The sequence below is a fragment of the Brachionichthys hirsutus genome, chromosome 11, assembly GCF_040956055.1.
Source record: "Brachionichthys hirsutus isolate HB-005 chromosome 11, CSIRO-AGI_Bhir_v1, whole genome shotgun sequence".
Lineage (NCBI taxonomy): Eukaryota > Metazoa > Chordata > Actinopteri > Lophiiformes > Brachionichthyidae > Brachionichthys > Brachionichthys hirsutus.
The window spans coordinates 5,348,462-5,372,861 of NC_090907.1; the positions used below are offsets into that span (position 1 = coordinate 5,348,462).

The following is a 24,400-nucleotide window of genomic DNA, read 5'->3' on the forward strand; positions in this document are numbered from 1 at the left end:
AATAAAATAGGAAACTGGGTGTGTGTGTTCTTGAAATGGTGTGAATGCATAATGCATTGACTGTCTTCCACTCTCTCTCTCTCTCTGCAGCTCTCCTCAGCTCTACTCTTTGATGCAGTGTACGCGGTGGTGGCGGCAGTCCAAGAGTTGAACCGGAGCCAGAACGTTGGTGCCACTCAGCTTTCCTGCAAGTCTTCCAAGATCTGGGAGCATGGCACCAGCCTCATGAATTATCTGAGGATGGTAAGAATTATCATGCTGGACGTGATGAATACAGATGACAGAACTATCCAAAATATGATTCCCTGGGATAAGTGAGAGCATCGATACCATGTTCATTTCTTTATGGTTAATAAGCAGCTGCACTTTTGACTGTTATCTTTGGCTCAACTTGCATACACAACAATAGCAGCTAAATACATTAATCACATTAAATCAGAAAGGCAAGCTTACTTTCCTTTTCTTTGAATGTCATAGCCTAGATATTTGCCATTACAGCTGATGTCAACTTTTAAGATGAACTTTTTTCCATCATTTATTTCATCTCTGTGACAATGAGATGAAATAAATCTCCCTACAAAGGAAAATGTATGTAAGCGATTGGTCTAAGTACTTCATGTTTTCAGTGTCTGAACATGTGAAGATGACTATTGTCCTCTAAATTTAAAATTAGTTACTGCCCTTTCTTTTTATTATTAGTCTAAATTTCATCTTCCATGAATTTACTCTGACATTAACCAGGGAAGCTGTATGCAAGAACATCTGGATCAGGTGACCCACAGATCAAGCCGTCTAAACAATCTCCTTGTAGTGCAAAGTCCGTGCAATGTCTGTTTAATATGCTTTCCTACATGCTTGTATACTGCTTGCTAATCTTTGGAACATTATGGTCACATCCAAAAACATCAAGTATTCATAAGCCCAACATCATTCAACACTAAGGATGACATGAAGCCTGTCGGTTTCTCTGTTTTGGATAGGTAGAGCTGGATGGTCTGACAGGCCATATTGAATTCAACAGCAATGGCCAGCGGTCTAACTATGCCCTGAGGATCATGCAGAACAGCAAGAATGGCCTAAGGCAGGTAAAGTAACTTCCCAGTCTTTCATATCAGACGTTTGTCTTAGAAGTAAACGCAAGTCAAGCATTCAGAAAGCAGCCGCTAAAGCCTAAACCTCACATGGCTGATGGTGGATTCTGGGAGGTATTGCTGAATACCACATTTCTGCTTGCTATGATTTACCTGTTATTCCTTAAAGTTCTTCAGTATTTCTGGAAATGTTATCGTTGTCTTTTATTGTAGGGATGTACCACGAGTTAGGCTCCACATACTGGCACCTTTTGATGAAAACAATACCCATAAGCAGTGGTGGAATTTTTCTAGGTGGGGGCTGTCTATTTCAGCAAACATACCGGTATTTCATATAAAATTAAAAAATTTAAAAAAGGTATTAAATTCACATTACTACTTTGGGGTTGAATTGATTAACAATGTATTTCAATGTCCTGTTTCAAACACATACCAGACTGCAGCGATGTCTATGGGCACTTCATTATTCCCCCCCAGAAGAGAGTGTCATTTTTCATTGTAAATATGCAAATTGTCTTGACTTAAGCTGAGAACTGCCGCTGGCTAAAATAAACGGCCATCGGGTCAGTGAGATTTGAAAAAACTTTATTTCTTATTTAAGGTTGATTGCATGTTTAAATTCTGGCAAAGTCTGACGCCGGATGCCATTCCTGCAGCAACCCTCTGCTTTTATTCAGGCTTGGGGCCGGCTCACGGGAGACACTGGCTGCGCTACGCTAACTCCTGCTACCCGTGCTACCTATGAGGCTGCGTTAGAGTTGAGAAAACTGATTTAAATACTGTTGAATTATTAGACGCTGCATGATGCCACCTGCTGAGAATGATTTTTCTGTCGTCCCAGAACAAACTGACTGACAGGATATAAGAAGATATTTTGCACAGATAATATTTTACACACAGATTATTTGTGCATAAAAATGCATAAAATAATCACAATTAGTTTAATTTATTATTGTTATAATTATGATTACTAAAAATAGCAATGGCCCTGCGGTAAATTGGGGTTTCATCTGAGGTGTACGTAGACACTTTATACAGTAATTGTACCTTACACTTAATGGTACATGAACTTAGACATAATAGTCTTGATAGCATCCTTCTGTTTGAGGATTGTACATATCATCGATGTACTCCGCTCGTACTGGCGCACTGGTGTGTTTCAGGATAATTTCATGCTTCGTCTCCATCGTCATTGTGCCTCTTTTCTTGACACTGCCATCCTTACTTATAAGGAATACTCAGATACTCAAATTTATGCACGTGTGCCAAAACACAATATGGCTCGCAGGTTTGCTCGTGTCTCAGAACACTTGTATGTCGAGGTATTACTACATTATTGCTGCCTCTTTGAAGAAACTATGTGCACGTTAAAACAGAAGCTCTTTGCTAATGCCAGTATTAGTTTTACAGAAGTGTTTACTTATCAAATACAGATACTTTGTGACTCATTTTGGAGTAAAATAGCAGAATGGAAAGTCATTATCACTATTTGTTTTGTTTTTTATGACTGTAATGTAAGCAGGTTTTGTGAGTGTCGTCAGTCTAGTGTTGCTTCAGGGGATGCTGGGATTTCAAGCTTCCTACATGAGTAGCATTATTGTCTGCTGTGTTCAGTGACATGCATCACCAGGCATTCCATTCCAGGACCAGAACCACCCGCCACAATCTCTGATGCTACTCCACCATGACAGCTCTCTGCATGCGCTTCACACCAGGGAAGACAGTTTCTAATACCGAACAATGTATTTTGAATTGAACACATTTTCCAGGATAATGAATACTGAAAGGAAACAATAATCAAATGGAATGAGAGGCTTTGAGTGCTTTCATTTTAAATTAATGGATACCAGGGCAATTTGCACCCTTGTTCTCAGTGCTGTATCTTTAACATAAGAGTTGGAGGCTCAAATGATTCATATCAAGAAAATGGCAGTAGATCCTTGGGTCTCTAACAATGATTACCCTCGCCGAAGGGGAGGCAAGGGTGTTGCAATTGGGTCCGTTTGTTTGTATGTTTGTCTGTCAGTTTGTTTGTCTGTCCGAGCGGATAACTCAAAAAAGAGTAACCCAATCGACTCGAACTTTTTACACAAGCAAGGTTCTGTCCGTGGCTCGGTCCTCCCCGAGAATGGCGTTGATCCGGATCTGGATCCAGATTCTAGAATTATTTTTACATCTGGAATTGTGCCTGTGCTGTAGACTGTCACTTTAAGAGGGAGGGAAACGAATGGCATGATGGGAAAAAGAGTCCAGAAGGAGTCTTGTAGTACGTTCCGGAGCAGCAAGCTAGAGCAGGTTTGGCCCCTCTGATCCGGAAGCCCTGTTTACTGTCTCACAAGATCCAATAATCTATTGGAGGCGAGGGTCTGCAATCTCTGATTGTCGTTTTCTAGTTTGCTTTGTAATGACTGACATAAGACCCATTATCGCAAAAATTATCCCAGACTTCTGCTCATTTTAAAAATATCTAAATATTGAAAACGAAGAGGGTTCTCCGTTGAATTGTGGTCAAAGAATCTGGTAACCAGAATTTCAGCTAGGTAGGGAGAGAGTAAGGAAATAGCTTCAAATCCAAAACTGGCTAGGGAAATATATTTGGGGAAAGTATTTGGCCAACACCCTCCCATCCATCAAAAGAATTGCCAAACTGAGCCATCGCCAGCAGTAAAACTCTGTGGTTCAACATCCAGGAGAAAAATATGGTCTATAAGTAATAGGATCAATGACAAACATCAGTACAAACATTCTATGGATCACAATTGGAAGTGGAACGTGAAAAATCTGACAATGGTTGTGTTTTTGTTTTAATGTTAAAATTCCAGGTACTTCTCATTTTAAGAATATTTCCTTTTCTTGTTTTACATGAATGACAAACAGCTTGTGTAGCTGTACTGTTCCAATGGAAAAAATGCTCATGAATAATACTGATTTCTTTTGAAGTTCACTTTAGTTCTCTCCCTTTGTTTATTCAGTTAACACCTCGGTGAACACCGTGAAAATTGTAAGAATAAAGACAAAGGAAATGTACTGAACTGAAAGCATTTCACTGCCTTTGAAACATTCAAATGCAAACACTAACACTAATTATAGATCGCGCTGCACGGTGGCACAGTGGTTAGTGCTGCTGCCTCACAGCAAGAAGGGTTTTCATGTTCTCCCTGTGTCTGCGTGGGTTTCTCTCCGTGTTCTCCGGCTTCCTCCCACCACCCAAAAAAAATGCTCATTTGGTGAAATGGTTGCACTAAATTGCCCATAAGTGTGTGTGTGTGTGAATGAATGATTGTCTGTCTATGTGTGGCCCTGCCATGAACTGGCGGCTTGTCCAGGGTGTGTACCCCACCTCTCACCCGTTGACTGCTGGGATAGGCTCCATCATTACCCGCCACCCGGTAACGGACAACGCGTTCAAGAGGACGAAAGAATGAATAATTAATTATACATCAACAGATTTAATGAATTACAATCGCTCTACTCGACGTCCGTGCACATAATACTACGTGCGCCTGGGTTCCTCACTTTAATTATGGATTCTACAGCAAGCAGTTCTTTGCACCTGAGGTTTTGCGGCCGGTCTATAAGCGCACATTGATGATCAGTCAAGATCAGAATCTGAGGAGTTCCTTATGAAGGGGAGATAAATGGATTAGTGAGGTCTGTTGAGCCTAAAGCGAGTTTTCAATGTCATGAAGGTGGTCTGTCTTTCAAACTGGCTGGATCACCATGGCAACGGTATCCTACATGTTCTGCAAGAGGTAATACACTGAGCTTAAAATATAGATTCAAATCAGTTTCAAGCAGCACACAACGTATTTTCCTGATGATATTATATAGGAGCGATATGGATTCTGAGCTTTGTAATTACAGCAGAGCAGTGTAAGCTCTATGCCCCTTATTGTTACCTCCGCTGAGGCGTTCGTCCGTCCGTTAGCAGGATACCTCAAAAAGGTCTGGACGGATCTTGATGAAATTCTCAGGAAATGTTGGGAATGTTACCAGGAACAGATAATTACATTTTGCTGTTGATCCACAAGAGATCCTGGATTATGGATCAGTTTGAAATGTTCATTAACATTGCAGTCAATGTTTTCCTTTTATAGATAGGGGACATTAAATGGTATGTTATTAACCCTGAGTTTGTGTGCAGTGGAACTGGTTCATTTATTTTGTTGAACAATATTATTCCAGGAAGGGTGTGCAGTATCCTTTTTCTATTTTTAAATTTTTTAAAGTGATGGCAGTCTTCAGGTGTTCCTTTACCAGAAAAAAAGAGTTTATGTGCAACCCATATTATACGATCCCATAGAAACATAAACAATCCTATTGACTCTTCCAACAGCTCAAAGTTATATGTGACTTCTTCGGAGTGATGTTGCATAAGTTGAATTATAGATTTGCATCAGTAGTCTACACACGGCAGCATCCTCTGTGGTTCGCTCCTTTGTTTGGTCTCTCAGAGACATACAACAGTCCCCTTTCCTCCTTTGTTTTTTTCTCAGTTTGCTCTTTGCAGTCTGGAGATGGGGAATAGATCAAAAGCAAAATGGATGAGCTGTTTTGCAAGATCCCCCCAGTCTTATCAGATTTCAAGGCTGGGTGATATTGTGTATGTGTATCTGTGTGTATTCTGTGTAATATGCATGTACATGCAAATTCATGTGAGGCTGAGTGCATCTTGCCTGCCTCCGTGTCACAGTTTTCATCAGTCAGCCCGGTCCTGCTATCCTGCGAAGACTCTTGATGTGTTGTAGCCCCAGAATAACCTTGGCTGCAGCGTAACTTCTGCTGGGTGCGGAAAGATTCATAATCCTTTTGATATTACATTCATTGTGATTGGTGTTCTATTTGTTTATCTATACACGCTGTACAGTATGCATGTCTTTCAAGTAAGAGTGGCAAAACCATTGTATATATAAAAATAAATAAGAGCATACAAATGATAATAAAATAATATTTTTCTGCAGTGAAGCAAATTATTCCAACTGACCAACCCTATACCCAACTCACCTGAACTCTGTGATGACGTATTTAACACAATACAGTGTATCCTTACTGGGGAGCCTTCAAGATGCACCATATGCAAAAAATTGATATATTTTTGCTTGTACAATTTAAGGATAATGCAATTAGACATTTGTGAAAGTTACACTGCATATAATGCATTTCTGATGAGTGGTGGGCCGCCCTGCTGTGGTTAAGTATCTCGCTCAAGGTTACAGCGGGTCGTCGACTTATGACGACAATTGGTTCCGAGGGTTTCGTTGTATGCCGACTCGGTCAGAAGTCACCCCATAAGTATATTATGCTGCGTCATGATAAGGGAAATATTGCAGTAGAAAGAGGCTTTTGGTAGTCATCTTGAGAACGAAGAAACTGTAACACTCGGTTCGCTCGCTCGCTTATGTCGGAAAACCCCCTCGTAAGCAGAAAAAAACAACAGACAAGTTCGGTCGTAAAGTCAAACTGTCGCAAATCGCACAGGTCGTAAAAGTCGGCGACTGACCTTCTGATATATCAGTGACACTCTTACCCCCCCAGTCCTGCCCCCAATTTAATTCAATTTATCGGCATTGCTGCACTCAGTCAATTCTAGCTGCTATCATGTCAGGCAATTGTATGACTTATGCTTAATAATACTCAGAATATTACTACAGCGTTTATTTATGGTGATGCATTTTGTGTGTCACAACTACTCCTAATGTACTGGACAGAGAAGTGACTATCGGTCAAGGTGGGACCAATGAAGGCTGTTTTTAGTACAAAAGGAAATGAGAGCACATGTTAAAAGAAAGCTTCAAATATAGGAAAAGAAATAGAATATACTGTATATGCAAAGTACTAAATAAACAGAATCTTTATACTTTGCCAATATCTTTTGGAAGCTCAAATGCAAAGTATAGCAAATAAAAAATCACCTAACTTTATCTGACGGATTGTGTGGCTTCAGATTCACTCTCATACTCTGGCACTCGTGTAACAGGGGAAGCTCAACAGTGAACATTCAAACAGCCGCACACCTTTAAAGCTTTGTCTTTTGAATCAATGGGCTGCTGCTCCTTCTCCACTCAGCTGCACTTCCACACCGGTTTGCTTTCCCCAAGCCTGTCTTTACTGCATTGTGTCAAGCTCCTGTGTCTGAGTAGCCTCTGATGACTTCCCACGGTGGCAGCCTGATTAGTCTCCTGCCCGTTAATGATTGCTCGTACTAGAGAAAGCTTCTGTGCAAAGATAGCACACTTTTCTACTTGCTATTTCACAGAGAAAGCATGCATGACAGTTATCCCCATTAATCCAATGCATGTGATGATAATAATGCAGTGCTTGCACTCTAAATATAAATACTCACTGCTGATTCAATCAGTGGGAAGGTCTGTGAATGGGTAGAGGCAGTACCTACACTATTTCAGCATATTATCATCAAGCATGATGTTGCTATAAGAACAATAAAATCCATCCTCATAGGCCCATGGACTTATTATGCTTCTGCAACACACTCAGACACTATCAGGCACGCATATATAAACACACACATGCAGTAACAAAAAACACACACACACACGTGTTCATTTCAGACCTAGGCTCATGTGCCCCACCATGACATCTGAACGCCTTTTCGTAAGTGGGCTGTAGCTTTTTCTTTTCTTGAATAAGATGGATGAATCCGTTTTCTCAGCCACTTGTCATACTTCACTGAACAACCCCTTTAATCTTTTCCTCATGCTGTAATTCAAGGTCGCAGAACAAGAAATTGGTGAACCATCGGAGTGTGGGTTGTTCAACCACTTCTCTCTCTCTCTCTCTATCTATCTATATAATTATCTATCATCTTGTATATATTTTTGCTCTTATTAAATAGCTCCAATGTTAACTCCACCCTATGTTCTGGCTCCCAAACTCACTGCTCCTCATATTCTCATTGATTTTCCTTCCGTTTGCGCACAACTGTTCACTAAGTGATTGGCATTTCCCTGCATCTTTCTATTTCTCTCGCTGTCTTTCACTTTCTCTCCTCTCCTGTTCCCCTCTCTCTTATTTAAACCCACTCTTCTTCTTCCCACCTCTCTGTTTCCCAGGAAAATAAATGCAAGGAAGAACTCAACAGTGTGAATTATTTTTCCTCTATAGATTCACCAGCTCTGCTGCACTAAGTTTCAGCTATTTATATTCTTACGCATGAATATTCTGGTGCTCAGTGGCATGCAGATTTCTCTCTGCATAAAAAGAAATCTTGGGAGTCCATATTCTCTGCGTGTGCTGCTTGTCTAATGAGGTTTTACTTCATGGTTTGGTGCTGTTGGTTTATTTTTAATGTGAGACTGTAAAACTTACAGACACTATGTACCATACGAGGAAAGGCATTTAAGATAATTGCTGTTCTTTCCAAGCTGTTAGATTGATGGTAACCATGTTGCACTCAGATGAATATTTTATCAAATTAATTTGTTGTGTGTGTGTGTGTGTTTAATCTTTTCATTATGTGTGATAAAATGAGCCTCCTCCTGTTTGTATGCTGCGATTTAATATCATGTAATTTATTGCACGACATTACTGAGAATAATTATTGTGTTAACGGTATTCATTCAATTTGCTAAATGCCACTAAGTGTTCCCTCACATGGATCCCTCCTCGCATTTAAGCATCCTCCTTCCTGTGACTTGAGGGGAGTTGCAGTGCAGCTCTGCTCTGCTCCTCTTTCAACAAGTCCACCTCAGGGTCATTTCCTTCCCCAACATCAAATAGTTCATCTCACTTCGTGTCCACAGCGCCCCCCCCCCTCTTACTCATGCTCAGACCTTTGATGACCCCTGCTGAGCCCAGACAGGCCACAATCTGCCACCTCCCACCACCACCTCATACTCAACTGATTGAACATACTGATTGCTGAACAGCATATTTTCAAGGACTCTTTTTTGTGTGTGTCATAGTACACTCACATTCCGTCCCTCTTTTTGTGTTTTTAATTTTTAATTTAATTTAATTTTTTTTTGCTGAGGCCATCATTAGCAGCGTGTCTTGTTCGGGTCATTGGGAAGCACAAGCCCATTTATACAACGGAGGTGATGTTGCTCCCTGGGAAAAGGATATATATATATATTTTTTGTCATATACAAATACTGTATTTGATTCTAGATGTTTTCTCCCCCCGACATTGCCATTCATCATTGAAGTTAGGAGAGTGGATAAACCTTTTCCAAGTTTTTGCACTGATCAATATCAGCCTTTAATCAGTGATCTTCACTGGTCTGACCCCGACTAGTGGGAGGAGTTACAAAGGCGTTCTACGCTCTGATCAGAATGCACATTCCAGTGACACAACATCAAATAGCCCAGTAATGTACCAATACGCAATAAACTGTCATTTTTCTCATTTAATCCTGCTATAAAATGTTTCTAATGGAAAAAAGGTTGATCATTATGTTCAGTGATATTATGCCTCTGCAGGCAGGCTATATTTGCATATGGAAGTACATTAAACCACTTGAATATAAATATAATTTTGTTTTATGGATTTATTAGACTTCTTTTTTTTTATGCTTCCTGCTTGTACCGTTCCTTAGTTAAAATGTTCTTGTTCTCGTTTTATCCTTATTTGGGCAGTGTATTTTTAATTCCACATAACAATCTTCTGTTTAACACCCAGTGTCTCCTCCTGTTATTCTCATCATTGACGTTGTGTTTTTGTGTGTCAGCCTCACAAATGAGATGATAATTTCATGAAAATGGAAGATAAGGAAAGGAAATGATTTGCTGGTAGTTCTCACGATGTAAACAGGGAGCGATAGTCTGTACCGAATAATCCTATGAAATCTGAGCAAATAAATATCTATTTTTATCTGAAAACCAACAGCTTTGACGAGACAAATGAATATTTGACTTACAAATCAGAAGTATACAATTCTTGTAGAATTTTCCCAGCCATTGGGTGGCTCGTAAATCCATTGAAGATTAGTGCAAGCGAATCCCTGAGCTATTCTCCTTTCCTGAAAATAGCAAGATGCCAGGTGAGATTGAAAAAGAAAGAGGCTAATTTTCAATCTATTTAGTATGGATTAAGAAATCTGGTTGCTGTGACAGGGTGAAGGAGGTGATGGAAAAGGCCTAGATGGATTAAAAGGACACGAGAAGAAAGAAAACACAAAAGCACACGAGGTGGATGTCTGACTTTGTACCCGAGCTGTAATGAAAATGAGGATGTGGCTCTGTACCACAGGATTTACTAGTAATTAGTTTATTGAATGCATTCTGTTACTTGTGACTGATTACATGGCCTGTGTTCCCACCTCAAGGAGCCACACATTTCTTCTCTGATTCCTCCAGCAGTCTTATTAGGATTTGATGGTGCCGTGCCTCACAGACATCTGTCTGATCTGTCCACTCCTTTGTTGTCCGACTTAATCTCTGCTTTGTGATGGTCACAAATCAGGCAATTTAGCCATTCTCATTTCTATTTTCCCTTCCAGCTCATGCAATGATCTGTGTGTGCATCCTTGCTGTCTTGCAGATTGGGCTGTGGCACTCAGAAGATGGACTGTCCATGGAGAGAGCGCTTCCATCGATCAATGTGACAGACACCCTTTTCAACACTACTCTTATAATCACAACAATATTAGTAAGAAACTTTGTATGAGCACTGACATCACACACGTCAGCAAGCAGTGCAAACTGTCCTATTAGCTCGCCTCCTCGGCTGAACTGCATGTAGCTGACTCGCTGTGATGAAAGCACGATTGCCATATCAGAAGCCCATTTTGTATTTTCAGATCCAAACTGGGCCCTCTTGGGATCAGAGGAATAGATGCTGCATGATTGTTTTGCTCAGTTCTTCAGATGAGGCTACATCACATGCAGCAGCAGTTCATAACTCACCTTGTCATCCATTCCCAGCCTTTGTTTGAAATATAGATCCTGTCAGCTGTCGCTACCTCACCGCTTCTAACAAGAGGTTAGGTTAGGTTAAGTTTTGTGCATTTTATTCAGTCCCAATGCAAGCTTCACTTGATTGACATTGGCTATTTATTCAGCATCAGAAAAGTGAATCTGAGTTAATGTTAGGGAATACTAGTAAATAATTATTTTTAATTCAAATGGAAAAAAATAAGCTTAAATCTCAGCCAGGTGCGGGTGTGTAAAAGGTGTGTAAATAATGTACATTTGCATTATTTAGAATTGTCTTTATATATTTTCTTTTGTTTTTTTTTCCTGTGCTGCAGGAGACTGCCGAAATATTCATTATATATTTTTGATACGCACTCGAGTTGAACAGCTTCTTCTTTTGACTCATGGGAAATATGCATTTCATTTTTGTATTTAAGTTCACTTTGTTCTCGTAAAAACTATATTATCTATAACGTCCCCAATCAGAATCGTTAACCTACGTTGGATCTGACACCTTACCGGTTCATGAACTAAAAATAGCAGCACATTTAATTTTGAACATAGAGCATTCTGGGAAGTGAAGTGTGCGGTATTATCTCAAGGTGTACGCTACATTAGCCCAGCATGCTGGTGGCCCTTATAATGTCACCACAGCACACACAACAGCTGCACAAAAGGATTGATTAATTATAATTGACAAATACAAATTCCAACCCATGGAATGATTTTGTGTATTATTTGTTGTACAGAGGCAGTTAACTACTGATGAGCCATGAGCGATTCACTGTCACTCCTTAATAAAGACTGCTTAAAAATTCTAACAAAAAACACACACACATTGAACTAATGTCTAAATGATGAACGAATGTTGCGGCGGCATTGCATGGTTAAGTTTTTCTTAAGCGATTCGATACCTAATATTGATTAATTGGTCCTCAATTAATTTACCTGGCTATTTTAATTAGTAGTGCAGAAGTTCAGTTCAGTTCAGACAACTTTATTTATTCCAAGGGGCAATTCAGTTTACGCAGTCTACCAGACCATACCATCCACAAACATAATAGATAAGCCTAATGACAATGTTCTCAGTGTTTACATCAAACTTGGGTTTGGAATCGAACACAGTTCCTAAATACTTATGCGAGCCAACAATCTCGACATCCTTACCGCTAATGGAGATGTGTGAATTCCTAGCCCCTTTAAGGAGAATTTAATGACTGCTGTAAAGTAGCTTTGACAGCACTTCAGTGTCCTGATGCACTACTATAAAACATCGCCAAAAAAGACAATCAAATCATTTTGGAATTACATAAATCTCTTGACGCTTCCAGTAAACCGCATTCCTTTCATGCCTTCTTTCATCCCTCTTGCACACACGGATACAGTCGCAGGTACACCTGTCACTCTGCCAGCTCCTCCCTCTGATGAATCAGGTGACAAGGCATAAATTGGCTTGTAAGCACTGGCAATTGTTCCTATTTATTGTGCTGAGTGGCTGGTTTATCGGCCACGGAGTTGTAGGAACGAGAAGGACAGGTTGCCATATTTCACAGTTGAAACGGCTCACCGGTCTCATGGAGACTGATTTGGATTTAGATGGAGCGGCTCATTTCACGGGGAGAGAGGGGGTGCAGTTGGATGATGGAGATGTTTGTGTTTGTGGGAATTTTCTGGGGAAATGAATTCAACAATATTTTCAAAAATAGAAGGAGGCTGTGAAGGAAAGAATTGGCTGAGCATAGACGCAGAGGTTTGATTTTGCTTTAGAGATAGAGGCTCCCTGGACCAAACCTCAGAAACCGCCATGTAACAATTTTCAGTGTGTATCGCAGCTCATTCATCATGGTGCGATTGCCACATTGCTGTTATCTTGCCTGTGGGTGACACACAAGCTACAGCTAAAAGCCTCCATAAGACTCCCTTCTCCCCTTCCCTTACATGTAGCACTGGCTTGGGACACAGTGTGTGTTTATGGCCGGTTCCCTCCCAGTTCAATATCACTGTTAGCCTTAGGAAGAAAAACACAGTCGCAGAAGTTATTAGCACCTGTCTGCTGACACACAATTTGTGAGGAAGGAACGAAGGAAATGTTTCTTGACCAAGACTTAGTTGCACAAAGGCTTGTGTCCATGAATTTCCACACATAGTCACAAGATCTGTCCCCGTTGAGGAAAGAGAGGGGTATTGTTTGAATACGTTTCAAATACCTTGAGGTTTAAAAATGGCAAATTACATTTAGATGTAAAAAGCGTACTGTGACTCTGGCGGTAGAGCTGCTTCTCTGCCTCTGTGGGTGTTTGGGGATGCACTTGCTTGTGATTATCAGAGAATTTTCTTCTCTCTCCAGAGTCCACAACCCCCCCCCCCCTGAGAGAACGAAAATAAGATGCTGCTTTAAAAGCCAGCCTGTCTTCGAACTCATAGCCGTATTGCTTCAGTGTGGAAAAGACAGTTGATGACGTTTCTGCATAGACTTCTAACACTTTTGATCAAGTTATTTAATCCAATTTTGTTCTCAACTTTGCAGACAGTTGCAGTGGAAGGAGTTGATTTGTGTGTGTGTGTGTGTGTGTGTGTGGATGTCTTTGGATAAGTATGAGCTCCAATGAAAGCACATTTTTATTTGCAGTTGGGTTTCTATTTCTGCAGCTAGTCACAAAGAGAAAATAACGCTGGGGCAATTCTTATTACTACGGCGGAACCTAATGGTGATCCCAATGGATAAAGAATAAATGGGGGAAATGACATTGGCATGTTTGACAGGCATCCGTATCAGTGTGTGCCTGGCCAAGGTAACATCAATGGAGAGAAGACGAGCTACAAGGGCAATCGTTTCTAGCCTTATGCTAATAAAGCATATCAAGCTTCCCAAAAAGGGCAGCTATTTATTATTAATATAGAATGTGTCACACACAAATCAGCAAAATCTGAAAAGTGAATTTATGTCTTGTTGTAGGACAAAAACTTGCAGTCATTCAAATGTCAACTGTGTCCTCTGTGCAGGAAAATCCATATGTCATGCTGCGGCCGAGCCACCGGGATTTAGCTGGAAATGAACGCTACGAAGGCTTCTGTGTGGACATGCTTAAGGAGCTGGCGGACATTCTCAAGTTCAAGTACCACATTCGGCTAGTGGGGGACGGAGTGTACGGGGTTCCTGGAGCCAACGGGACGTGGACAGGCATGGTTGGAGAACTCATCTCAAGGGTGAGTAAACAAGGCCGGCAACCCGAACAGCTACTGCGAGCCGTTGACGGCTCACGTCTTTCAATCAGTTCCCGCGTTGTACATATTTCAAATTAGTCACGGCTTGTTGGGGAGGTTGTTCCCCATCGGCTCCATTTCTTAATCTGAATCTGAATCTGAACTGACCTCAGGAGGCTTTCGTGCTGTAGCCGTCTGCATCGTTGCTGTTAAATCTCTCGTTAGGCTTTTGCAGCAGCCTAGTGTGCAGGTAGTATGAGGCCACTAAGGGCATAGAAAGAAGCTGAGACAGATGGACTGAACGACCTGAAACTAGTTTAAAACATTGAGGTGGAAGGCTGAAGACTGAAAGAGGAATGACGTGGTGAAAGACTGATCCTAGAAGGTCATCTGTCCTGTGGAATAATGGTGGGCAAAACCATTAAGGGCATCAAACAAAGGATTGGTCGCTCTTGTTATTATAAGTCTGTCACTGCGCTCATCCACTCTGTGCTTCCTGGAAGCCTAACCTTCAGAAGGGTCAGCCTGTCTCTGACAGCAGCAAAATGGGGGTCAAGACCTGCTGGAGGGTAACTTGCCAGGGGATGCGAGGCATGTGGAAGGATGCTCGACAATGTACGGAGGCTAGAGATTGTTTGATTAAAGGTTTAGAAAGGGAAGAAGAAGAAAAACTAAAAACACGACGCAACGGATGCTAATTGCAGGCTTAATGGATGAAAAGATTTCAAATATACACTCGGTTGCTTCAAAGAAGGACAGCTTGTGATTACTCGATAGCAGATACCACTTTCATTATTTCACTTCATGCAGGTGATTAGTGGGACAGATGTCAGATAGCCTGAGTTAAAGATGTGACATGCTGGGAGCCATTCAGACTGAAGTCTATCCTCCCTGGTTTCACACTGCTGCAGGGACTTTTTGCATCTTCAATGATCCCAAACAGCTCGATACATTATAGACAGGACGGCTTAGAAGGTGACATGAAATTGGCTGGGAATACAGCAGCAAAGATTTTAACATGCCTTGCATTATGTCATATTCGCTTTAACAGAGAAGCACAATATGATAAAATGCAATGGGAAACATGTGGTATTACACATATTTCTCAATTTTACTATAAGACTGTAGGAATCCATTTAGCGGCATCAATATTCATTCTTAGCATAAATGTGTTGTTGTCTGGTTGTGATGTGTTTATGGAGGTAGCGTGACTTTGTTCAATTGGCCTGGATGGCCATTTTCTCTATGTTCTTCTGATTATGGAAACACTCCATCAATGATGGGGAGACACAAAGGCAGTGGTGGTGTCGAGCTGATGATGGCACAGCAGAGGAAAATTGGGCAGCCGGAGTGAAGGCTGGGGTAAGGCCAAAGGGCAGGAATTTCAGGTACACCATGCGAATTGGATCTAATTGTAACACAGACAGCAGCACTTGGGCTCTAATGGTGATGCTCTTCATGTCCGCTGATCTCGTTTTGAACCCAAAATTCCTAAAGGTTAGACTAGAGCGATGAAATATATTTTCAAATCAAATCCAGATAGATGCAGCAAGAAAAAAGAAAAAAGAAAAAGCTCTTTCATTTGTGCCAGATGCTTCATTTTCTGTCTCTTTCCTGGAGATGCAGACAATGTGTTGTGGATTTTTTGGGGGGCTTCTGTTTTCCTCACAGTCATCCTCCCATCCCTCCCCCTTTACCAAATCCTCTTATTTTGCCTGCAGTGGACTAAAAGCAAGGCATTGCTGCTTTCAGTCTTGGCTCCCTGGGTGGATGAAAAATGCCTTGCAGTTGCTCTTTGCTGGTCTGTGTTATTAGGAGGGAGGTTTCCAATATTCAGCCTACATGTGTATGTGTTTTCCCAGGAACTGTTTTCTCAAGTGATTTGTCTCTTATGCCCGTCCCCACCAACCGACACACACACGCACGCACGCACGCACACACGCGCACATTGCCACCGTGGATTAGCGTTAGCACGCAGCTCTGCATACAAAAGGTTGTTATTAAGGAAGTATTTTGTAATACCCCTTCTCTTATATAATTCTTGTCTTGTCTTCATGTGCTTAACTTACTGGCCATAATCTTACGATAGCTTTTCAATGTTCAGCGCATTAATTTGATGTGCATGTTACACATACATGATCTCCTTCCGTTTCCATTGTGTGTTTCAGAAAGCTGACCTGGCAGTTGCAGGCCTCACCATCACAGCAGAGCGCGAGAAGGTCATTGACTTCTCCAAGCCCTTCATGACCCTTGGCATTAGCATCATGTACCGTGTGCACCTGGTGAGTTAACTCTCACCACCTCCCACAGTAACACCACTCTCCATTTCTGACCTGTACATTCTATGGGGTCATTCGCCCCTCTTTTAGCTTGGGTTTGTTGCATGTTGGCTTTTCATTTATACAACAGGGCCTGAAAAAATAAATAAAAAAAGGGTTCTGCCTTCAGGTTATTGTGTGAACAGGCAATAAAAATCTCCTCTGAAAACGATGGCATCACTGCCCTGCTTGTTCCTGCCAGCCTGTTTGTCACACCCAGATGGCCGGCAGTCTGCTTCTATGGCCAGGACGACAACCCAAAAACAACAGCATCGCTGCCTGGTTTTGTTTGTGCTGTGGACTTGGTTGAGTTTATTATTAATGATTGCAAATTTCCTCCACCACCACTTAAATCGTGCTCTGTGGTGTGATTTTGATCACAGCTCCAGCTGCTGCCTCGGCATTTGTGCTGCCGGCATTTCAGTTGTCTTTGTTCATCCGTTTGGATCATTTTGAAAATGATACTGTATGAATGCAGATTTTTTCTCTCAGTTTTCAATAACCAAGATCTATACTGTATCGTTTACTTTGGTGAGATCACACTCTACTGCTGCATCATACATTTTAACCTTTACATGTCTGCCACTCCCCTCACCCTGTGTCTGATTTCTGCATACTGTGCACGCTATACCCTCCTCCTCTCAAACATCTAGTTTGTCTTCCTTGTGTGTCTTTCCTCCTGTGTCTGCATTCTCGATGTTTGTCCTGCTCTTTTTCCTGACTCAGCGTTCAATCGTTCCCTTCTGTTGTCCCTACACTTGGGAATTATTAACATCTGTGTTCTCCAACCAGAAAGCTGAAAAAAAAAACAGCAGAACAGCAGCGGTGTCTGTGGAAATGAGTTAGTGTTTGCGGAATCTGTGGGTCATTTATCATCAGTCCTACCCTCCAAACACCAAGGTGGCACATCTGGATCCAGTATAGGACATTCGTGTAGCATCCCTGGAGGACATTCCCTCACATGCCCCTCCTGTTGCTGTAATTCATACTCTTTTTTCACCTTCCCATACTCAGCGTAAAATGTTAATAGGTGTAGCAGTGAGGAACTCTGTGGATTGCCGACAGTTAAGGAGAATCAATTGGTGTTCGCATCGGGCATGCAAGTGCTAAATGGTCTCCTGGGTCATATCATATTTGATGTAGGAGGCAAACTGGAAGCAGAGATGTTGATGTGGAGCTGACACACACAGTTAGATGAGGTCAGACTTGACCAAGGTGGCATTCTTATCTCCTGGTTAGCAAGTTGATGATTACAGCAAGCTGTTTGAGTATTTACCAAGTGGAATCGATGTTCATTTCACGAATATAAGGTTATTTTTTTCAAACCCCTCACAGCTAGGAATCAAACCCGGAACCTTATTACAATCATGCTCTGTGATTTCTGTTAGAGTTAAAATAGTGGCGTATTTGCAGGACATGAGCAGTAGCTGTCGGGGTTCTCCAGTTGTCTTACCTGATGTTTTGTGGTGAACTGGGACATTGCAGGTTTGCGCTACACTTAATACTGTTGATTATATGAACCGTGCTCTTGATTGCACGCATGGTTTGAAATCACATGAATAAATCTGACTTGCTGTTTTCCCTTCTACATCGACCTGCAGGCAAAAGGTGTTTCCCCAGCGATGAGATTGTGCGCTCTTGATTCCCGGTGCTGGTTCCACCATCCTTTGTTTTTTACAGTGTGCAGCACAACAAAGTAAAGATGCTCTGTGTGCATGTCTGTGAAAGAGAGAGCAGTGTTTGAGACATATGAGGATAATTAGGGTATATCCGGAGCTCTTGTCAGATTCAATGGCCGTCCTGACTTTATTGATTATCTGGCCACACACAACCTTCCAACCTACACAACCCAGATTAAATAGCGCATTCAAAAAAAAAATGCTAACAATTTCACAAACTCACACATGGGTAGTAGAGGTGCACAAAATGCAAAGAGCCAGAAAACCTGAGGAGCCCGAGAGGAAGCAGAATGCTGTTGTGAATATAACATAGTGACCTCAGATACACTCTGCAGATTACCTGTGCCGCTCTCTCAGCAACTGTAGCAGCTGACGGCTGCCTCTATGACACATTTAGAAATGCCCACACCTTGAAAGAGGTTGGGGCGACGCAGGGGGAGAGAAAAGACAGATACAAGAGTGGTGAGAAATAGGTAGAACGGGGAGCGCAAAGGCTGCAGAGGTGATGTAGAAACACGAGCAGGAGCGGGTGAGAGTTGGAATGACGGGGGGGGGGTCTCCGGTGAGGTGCAGGCCATCAGGCGGCTTCAGGAGACGACAGTATGATATGAATACCAAGAGGCACGATGACTGTTAAATGCATGGCTGGTTAACCCCATCTGCTCCTTTAGCCCCCTTCCTGGCGTCACGATAGTCAGTGTCCATTTGAGAGGACTGCAAGAAAATATGTGTGAGCTCATCATCATCATCATGATGCTTCGAGGAAGATGTGCCTGAATTTCCCTCTTGGATTCATAAAGTATTCTGAATCTGAATACAGTATACAAACGACGCTTCCTCATTGTTCTGTTTGGGGAGATGTTCTCTTAAGAACATGCGACACAGGATCTTTTTCTCTTTGTACCTTGTATCCAGTGTCTCCTGTCCTTTCGTTTGCCCCCATTGATAAAGTGAGCCCCTTGGCCCTGATGAAAATTAGATAAATATAGCAGTACATGTTTATGTGTTAATACCAAGGATAAGCTGGGTCTGTAATGTGCGTGTTTACCACAAGACTTGCATCATCTAACTCGAACACCAAGGCAGCTGCTACTCGGTTGTTAGCGCACTATGTCACATTTTCAGTCAAGTCTTCATGGGAAAGTGCGCCACTGTATCAGGCGTGCTCGATTTGCAGCCTGAAGCCTGAAGCTGTTGTCTCTGTGCTCCATGTCTCGCCTGCTGCAGATGACTGACAGCGTCGACAGCTGTCAACACGCTTTGAAACACAAGAACATGCCCAAACACACAGCGACTGACAATCTGTCTTGCAAGCATACAGGAAAAAAACAAAACGGAGAAGCTCATATATGAGCTCAGTGTCGGGGAAAATTTTTTATGCTTATTTCAGTTTGTTAGTTTAGCAAAGATAACTTCTTCTAACTTTATTTTTACATTTCTAAACAATCAAACCTCACTAGTGAGACTGAAATCAGAGGCGAGGCCCTATTATGGGCAGATGTCCTGTAACATATTAGCGCCGTTAGCTTTCCCCATGCACCACCACTCAGTAGTGCACTAACTGCACTGCGCCTGCATGAAAACGCTGGCACCTAACGAGTTAGAACATAATTGTTTATAGAATGTTGGAAGCAGACCTCTGTTTATGAGTTTCGCAGCAAACATGGTAAATGCCGCCGGAGTGAAGATTTCAAAGCGGCATGTAACTCGTTCCATTTCCTGGTGTCTTTGTTCTTTCTGTCTTTTCTGGTCTGTCTATTTCTGATCAGCTCTTCTGCACTTCAAGACTGGCGCCTCGTCTTGATAATGGCACCTTGGTGAGCGTTTAGCATGTGGGCACGCGAAGGGATTATCGAAATGCCGGTTCATCAAACAAGCAACCTGGGTGGTGACCACTCTAACTGTGTTTCACTCCTCAGTTCTATTTTCAAACGGCTATTATCGTTATAATGAGCATTAAACTGGACAGAAACACATTACGACTGGCAGACTGATGGCTTCTTCTGAATGCTTCTGCCCACCTCTTTCTGCTCCACTGACGAGCAATTAGACTTCACACATGAAAGCATTTCTGTCTCAATTCGAATTGAGGCTTTGTTTATTATAAGAATATAATTTCAAGTTTCATTTAGAAAATCAGCGGGCAATATATATTGCTCTGTCCGTCTGACATGATGTTCCCTTGGAGTGCCTTGTGGAGTGATTTGGTGCCTCTCTCGACTCCTAAACGGAAGCTGCGTGGAGCCGCTCTTCACAACGCTCAGAGAGCTGGCATGCTCCTCCACGCTTCCTACTCACTCACCAGTCCTGACAACAATATCCATTTGTTAGTCATTAACAGATGATGGATGCGCGCCTGGGTGAAAGTGTGTAATACTCCCTTGTTGATTTTTGCTCATCCATGCTCTGCGCTGCAACATGCAGACGGAATATGAACACGCAAAGGCACACACAATTGCATTCATACTTGAAATGGGTTCATCAGTAATTAGGTTCATTAAGAGGGCTGCAGCTGTTGCTGTTGGATGACAACACATTAGGAATAAGCAAAGGATAAAGCTAATGTCTTCCCATGTGTGTGTCAGCACATTAGATACTAAATAACAGGAAGTTGTCTTGACGTTGTTTTTTATTTTATTTTATATTTTTATTTTTTTTAAAGCCCTTATCTCTGATGTCACCAACATCCAGGTTGCCATCGTGTTGACAATTCAGGGGAGACTGGCACTGAGAGACAATGTTGATTTGAACGTTTACATGCAAATGAGATTCATATAGTTGGTGTTCAGTATCAATTTGGAACAGGGGAAGCTATGCTGCTTATTATTTTCAAATCTTTTTATAGACTCTTCCGTACACCTTTCTCATCTAAATTACACAGGCATTTTACATGGACAAAAAAAATGCTCCTGATGCAAAAAGAAAAGAATAACAATATCTCAAATAAAATCAAGTTTTGTTTAAATAATCTTGGCAATCACTTTATGAGACCATGTTGCTTTTTCACAGGCCATTGAGTCCATCTTTAAGCCGAGGTACTTAACCTCTTGGTAATTGTTAGTCTTTAAGGTCTGTTCAGGCTTTATTGATTTCAGCTCTGTTTTGTGCATGTGTGTGTGTGTGTGTGCATGTTTGTTTCAGGGACGTAGGCCGGGCTACTTCTCCTTCCTGGATCCCTTCTCCCCTGGAGTCTGGCTCTTTATGCTTCTGGCCTACTTGACTGTCAGTTGTGTCCTCTTTCTGGTGGCCAGGTAAAAATGTCACAAGGAAAATACACTCTGCACAGAAGAAAGAACGGACTGAGAGACAAAGAGCAAATTAGACAAACAAGACAGTGGGGACAGTTTTTGTTTTTTGAGGTAATGTGGTTGAAGAAATAGTGGCATACTGCCTTACTTCTCTTTACTTTCTCCAGTTTCCTCAACACAGCAAAAGAGGACAATCCCCCAATTAGTGGGTCTCCAGCACCACACTGACACCTGCTGGTCATGGGAGGCCATGGCATTGCAGCCGCTTCAAATTAGAATTCTCTTTATGCTGTCATGAAAATCAATCCGAAATTAAATCCCCAAACAAGTTGATGTTTTACCTGCTTAAAAAGAGTTTGTATTGCCGGTGGTTACTGTAAGTACCTTTTTGAGCGAGGTTATTAATTGTTTCTTTGGTGCATTTTGACAACAATGCAATGGTGAATGGATTTGAAAAATTCCTGATGCCTTTTTTTTTTCAAAAGCAAAATTAAAAATTTCAACCAGAGAAATTCACAGCAATATAGCTTCACCAGCATAAATTTTACAATCAAGTAGGATCGGCAGTTTAATAGTACATTCGTGTAGGCTTAAAAAATGATCACTAATTTAATTTCTGTTCTATTATGACAAATCATTACTTTTTTCAGCAGAACTTGTGAACTATGTGCCTGTTTTTTAAGACGGCATATAACACAGCACACGGCGAAACTTAAACTCCATTGCACATCATATGAGTTACAATTCTGTGGAGAATGACAAGCAGCTTTGTCTCTCTTGAGAGCCAAGGTGACTTTACCTTCAGTCAACTGTTAGAGCTGTTTTGATCCTTGTCTATCGCTGCCTTTGTACATATTGCTCTGTCTCCTGAGATTTGTCTCATCGAGTGACTTATTCCAGCTTTCATTCCCACTTTTTTCTGGCTGTGTTTCTCCTCTGAATCTCTCTGAAGTCTAACTCCACTGCCTTCTTCTCTCCAGATTGACACCTTATGAGTGGTACAATCCCCACCCCTGTCTGAAAGGTCGCTGTAACCTGCTGATCAACCAGTACTCACTTGGTAACAGCTTCTGGTTCCCTGTTGGGGGTTTCATGCAGCAGGGTTCCACCATTGCTCCAAGAGCTCTATCCACACGCTGTGTCAGTGGAGTGTGGTTAGTCCAGAGATGCCACAAACATGAGTGTATTTGTATTTATTTTTTTTACAAGCAAGTACATGTTGCCTTCTCCCCTGCCTTTTGCCTTTAGGTGGGCCTTCACATTAATCATCATCTCATCCTACACTGCCAACCTGGCGGCCTTCCTGACTGTCCAAAGGATGGAGGTACCAATAGAGTCGGTAGACGACTTGGCAGATCAAACAGCGATAGAGTATGGCAGCATGCACGGAGGATCCACAATGACCTTCTTCCAGGTCAGAGATTACACACAAATTAAAAAAAAAAGAATGCAGGAGTCAACAATGACCAATGAGCCATCTGTGATGTCATCATCCTCCTATAATCACAGGTGTTTTCTGCATACTGTCTGTTTCTCACCATAAGCTTTCAATATAATTGTCCGCTGGAGAGGGGGCAATGTCCACGACCCTCAGTATCGCATGCCATCCTTTTTTAATTTTCTCAAGAGTTGATTTTACAGAGAGCAAGATAAAGGCACAGCGACAGAGGGTGCTAGAAAGACATATTGATGTATGATATTAAGGGAAGGAAAGTGAGACATTATCCTTGTCTTTCTTTATATATTCTCTGGACCCCTTTATAAATGAGAGAGACAGGACGGGGGACAGTCAAGGACAAGTGTTAATGTCAAGTGAAGATTCTGTCCTAGAAACCACTCAAGTAGAAACATCTGCTAAAGAAAAAAGACGTCCAGATTAAACCTGGCCCCATCCTTTGTTTTCTGTCTCCAACATCTGACTGCGTCTGTTTTCTCCCATTTACCATTCGCCGCTTGGAAGAACTCTCGCTACCAAACGTACCAACGCATGTGGAACTTCATGCACTCGAAGCAGCCCAGCGTGTTTGTGAAGAGCACAGAAGAAGGCATCGCCCGTGTCCTCAACTCCAACTATGCCTATCTGCTTGAGAGCACCATGAACGAGTACTACCACCAGAGGAACTGCAACCTGACTCAAATTGGAGGACTCCTGGACACCAAAGGCTACGGCATTGGCATGCCACTGGGTAAGCGGGATGCAGGGTAGGGGGGTGGGGGATGGGAGAAGATTTAAAAGGAAGGAAATGTAACCTTTAACTCAGAAAGATTAAGCTCACTTTGAAGTGAAGGTGGAAGCTGATGAGTTTTGCTTAAATGCAGTATATTTAATATTGAAAACAAGAATTGGGAATGAAGAAAATCACTTGGAGGCATGTAATTGAAAGAGAGCTAAACTCACGGCTGCTTGCTGTCATTCATTATGCAAAAGGTAACAAGCTAAACGATTTTTTTGCTCGGCTTTCATTGAGCGGCTGCTCCCACACTGTGATGGGAGACAGACAGAGAGAGAGAGAGAGAGAGAGTTTGCTCCTGTTGAGTGTGAGACTCTTTCTGCTGTTTTCTCCCACATTGATCTCAGGATGAATCCCACTGCAAGCCAGATGGAGAAAGTGCAGCTCAATGAAAACAAGATGCATGTTTTCTTCTTTTGATCGCTAAGGGCAAAAAAAAATAAACTCAGTGGAGGAAGTTCTACACCCATACTGTGATGTTTTCACGGCAAACCTTTAATCCTCGTAACAAACTCTTTACTACAGCAAATCAGAGGCGGAAGTCATGAACATGACAGTTTATCTGCACTGGATTTTGAGTTTTAATTGACTTCCTGCAGCAATAGCTTTGCTGGAGTCATTGTGATTTTTAAGGTTGTCTATCCATTGGCAGTTCCATTTCTTGTGAAAGTGACATGTTTGCCCCCCCCAAAAAAGTCACACAAATGTCTAGTCGTTATAAATTGATGAAAATAAGGAGATTTGTCACTTGTTCAA

The 24,400-nt window shown here is 41.8% G+C and overlaps 1 protein-coding gene across 1 annotated transcript in view; it reads left to right on the plus strand.

The window, feature by feature from the left end:
• grik4 (glutamate receptor, ionotropic, kainate 4) overlaps positions 1–24,400 on the plus strand; it is a 67,455-nt gene that overhangs the window by 41,247 nt on the left and 1,808 nt on the right. The window contains exons 8-16 of the mRNA XM_068745281.1: positions 91–243; positions 981–1,085; positions 10,591–10,698; positions 13,968–14,171; positions 16,337–16,450; positions 21,307–21,416; positions 22,394–22,567; positions 22,662–22,827; positions 23,374–23,599. Of these exons, the coding sequence (XP_068601382.1) occupies positions 91–243; positions 981–1,085; positions 10,591–10,698; positions 13,968–14,171; positions 16,337–16,450; positions 21,307–21,416; positions 22,394–22,567; positions 22,662–22,827; positions 23,374–23,599 (1,360 nt within the window). The remainder of the gene's footprint in view (positions 1–90; positions 244–980; positions 1,086–10,590; positions 10,699–13,967; positions 14,172–16,336; positions 16,451–21,306; positions 21,417–22,393; positions 22,568–22,661; positions 22,828–23,373; positions 23,600–24,400) is intronic.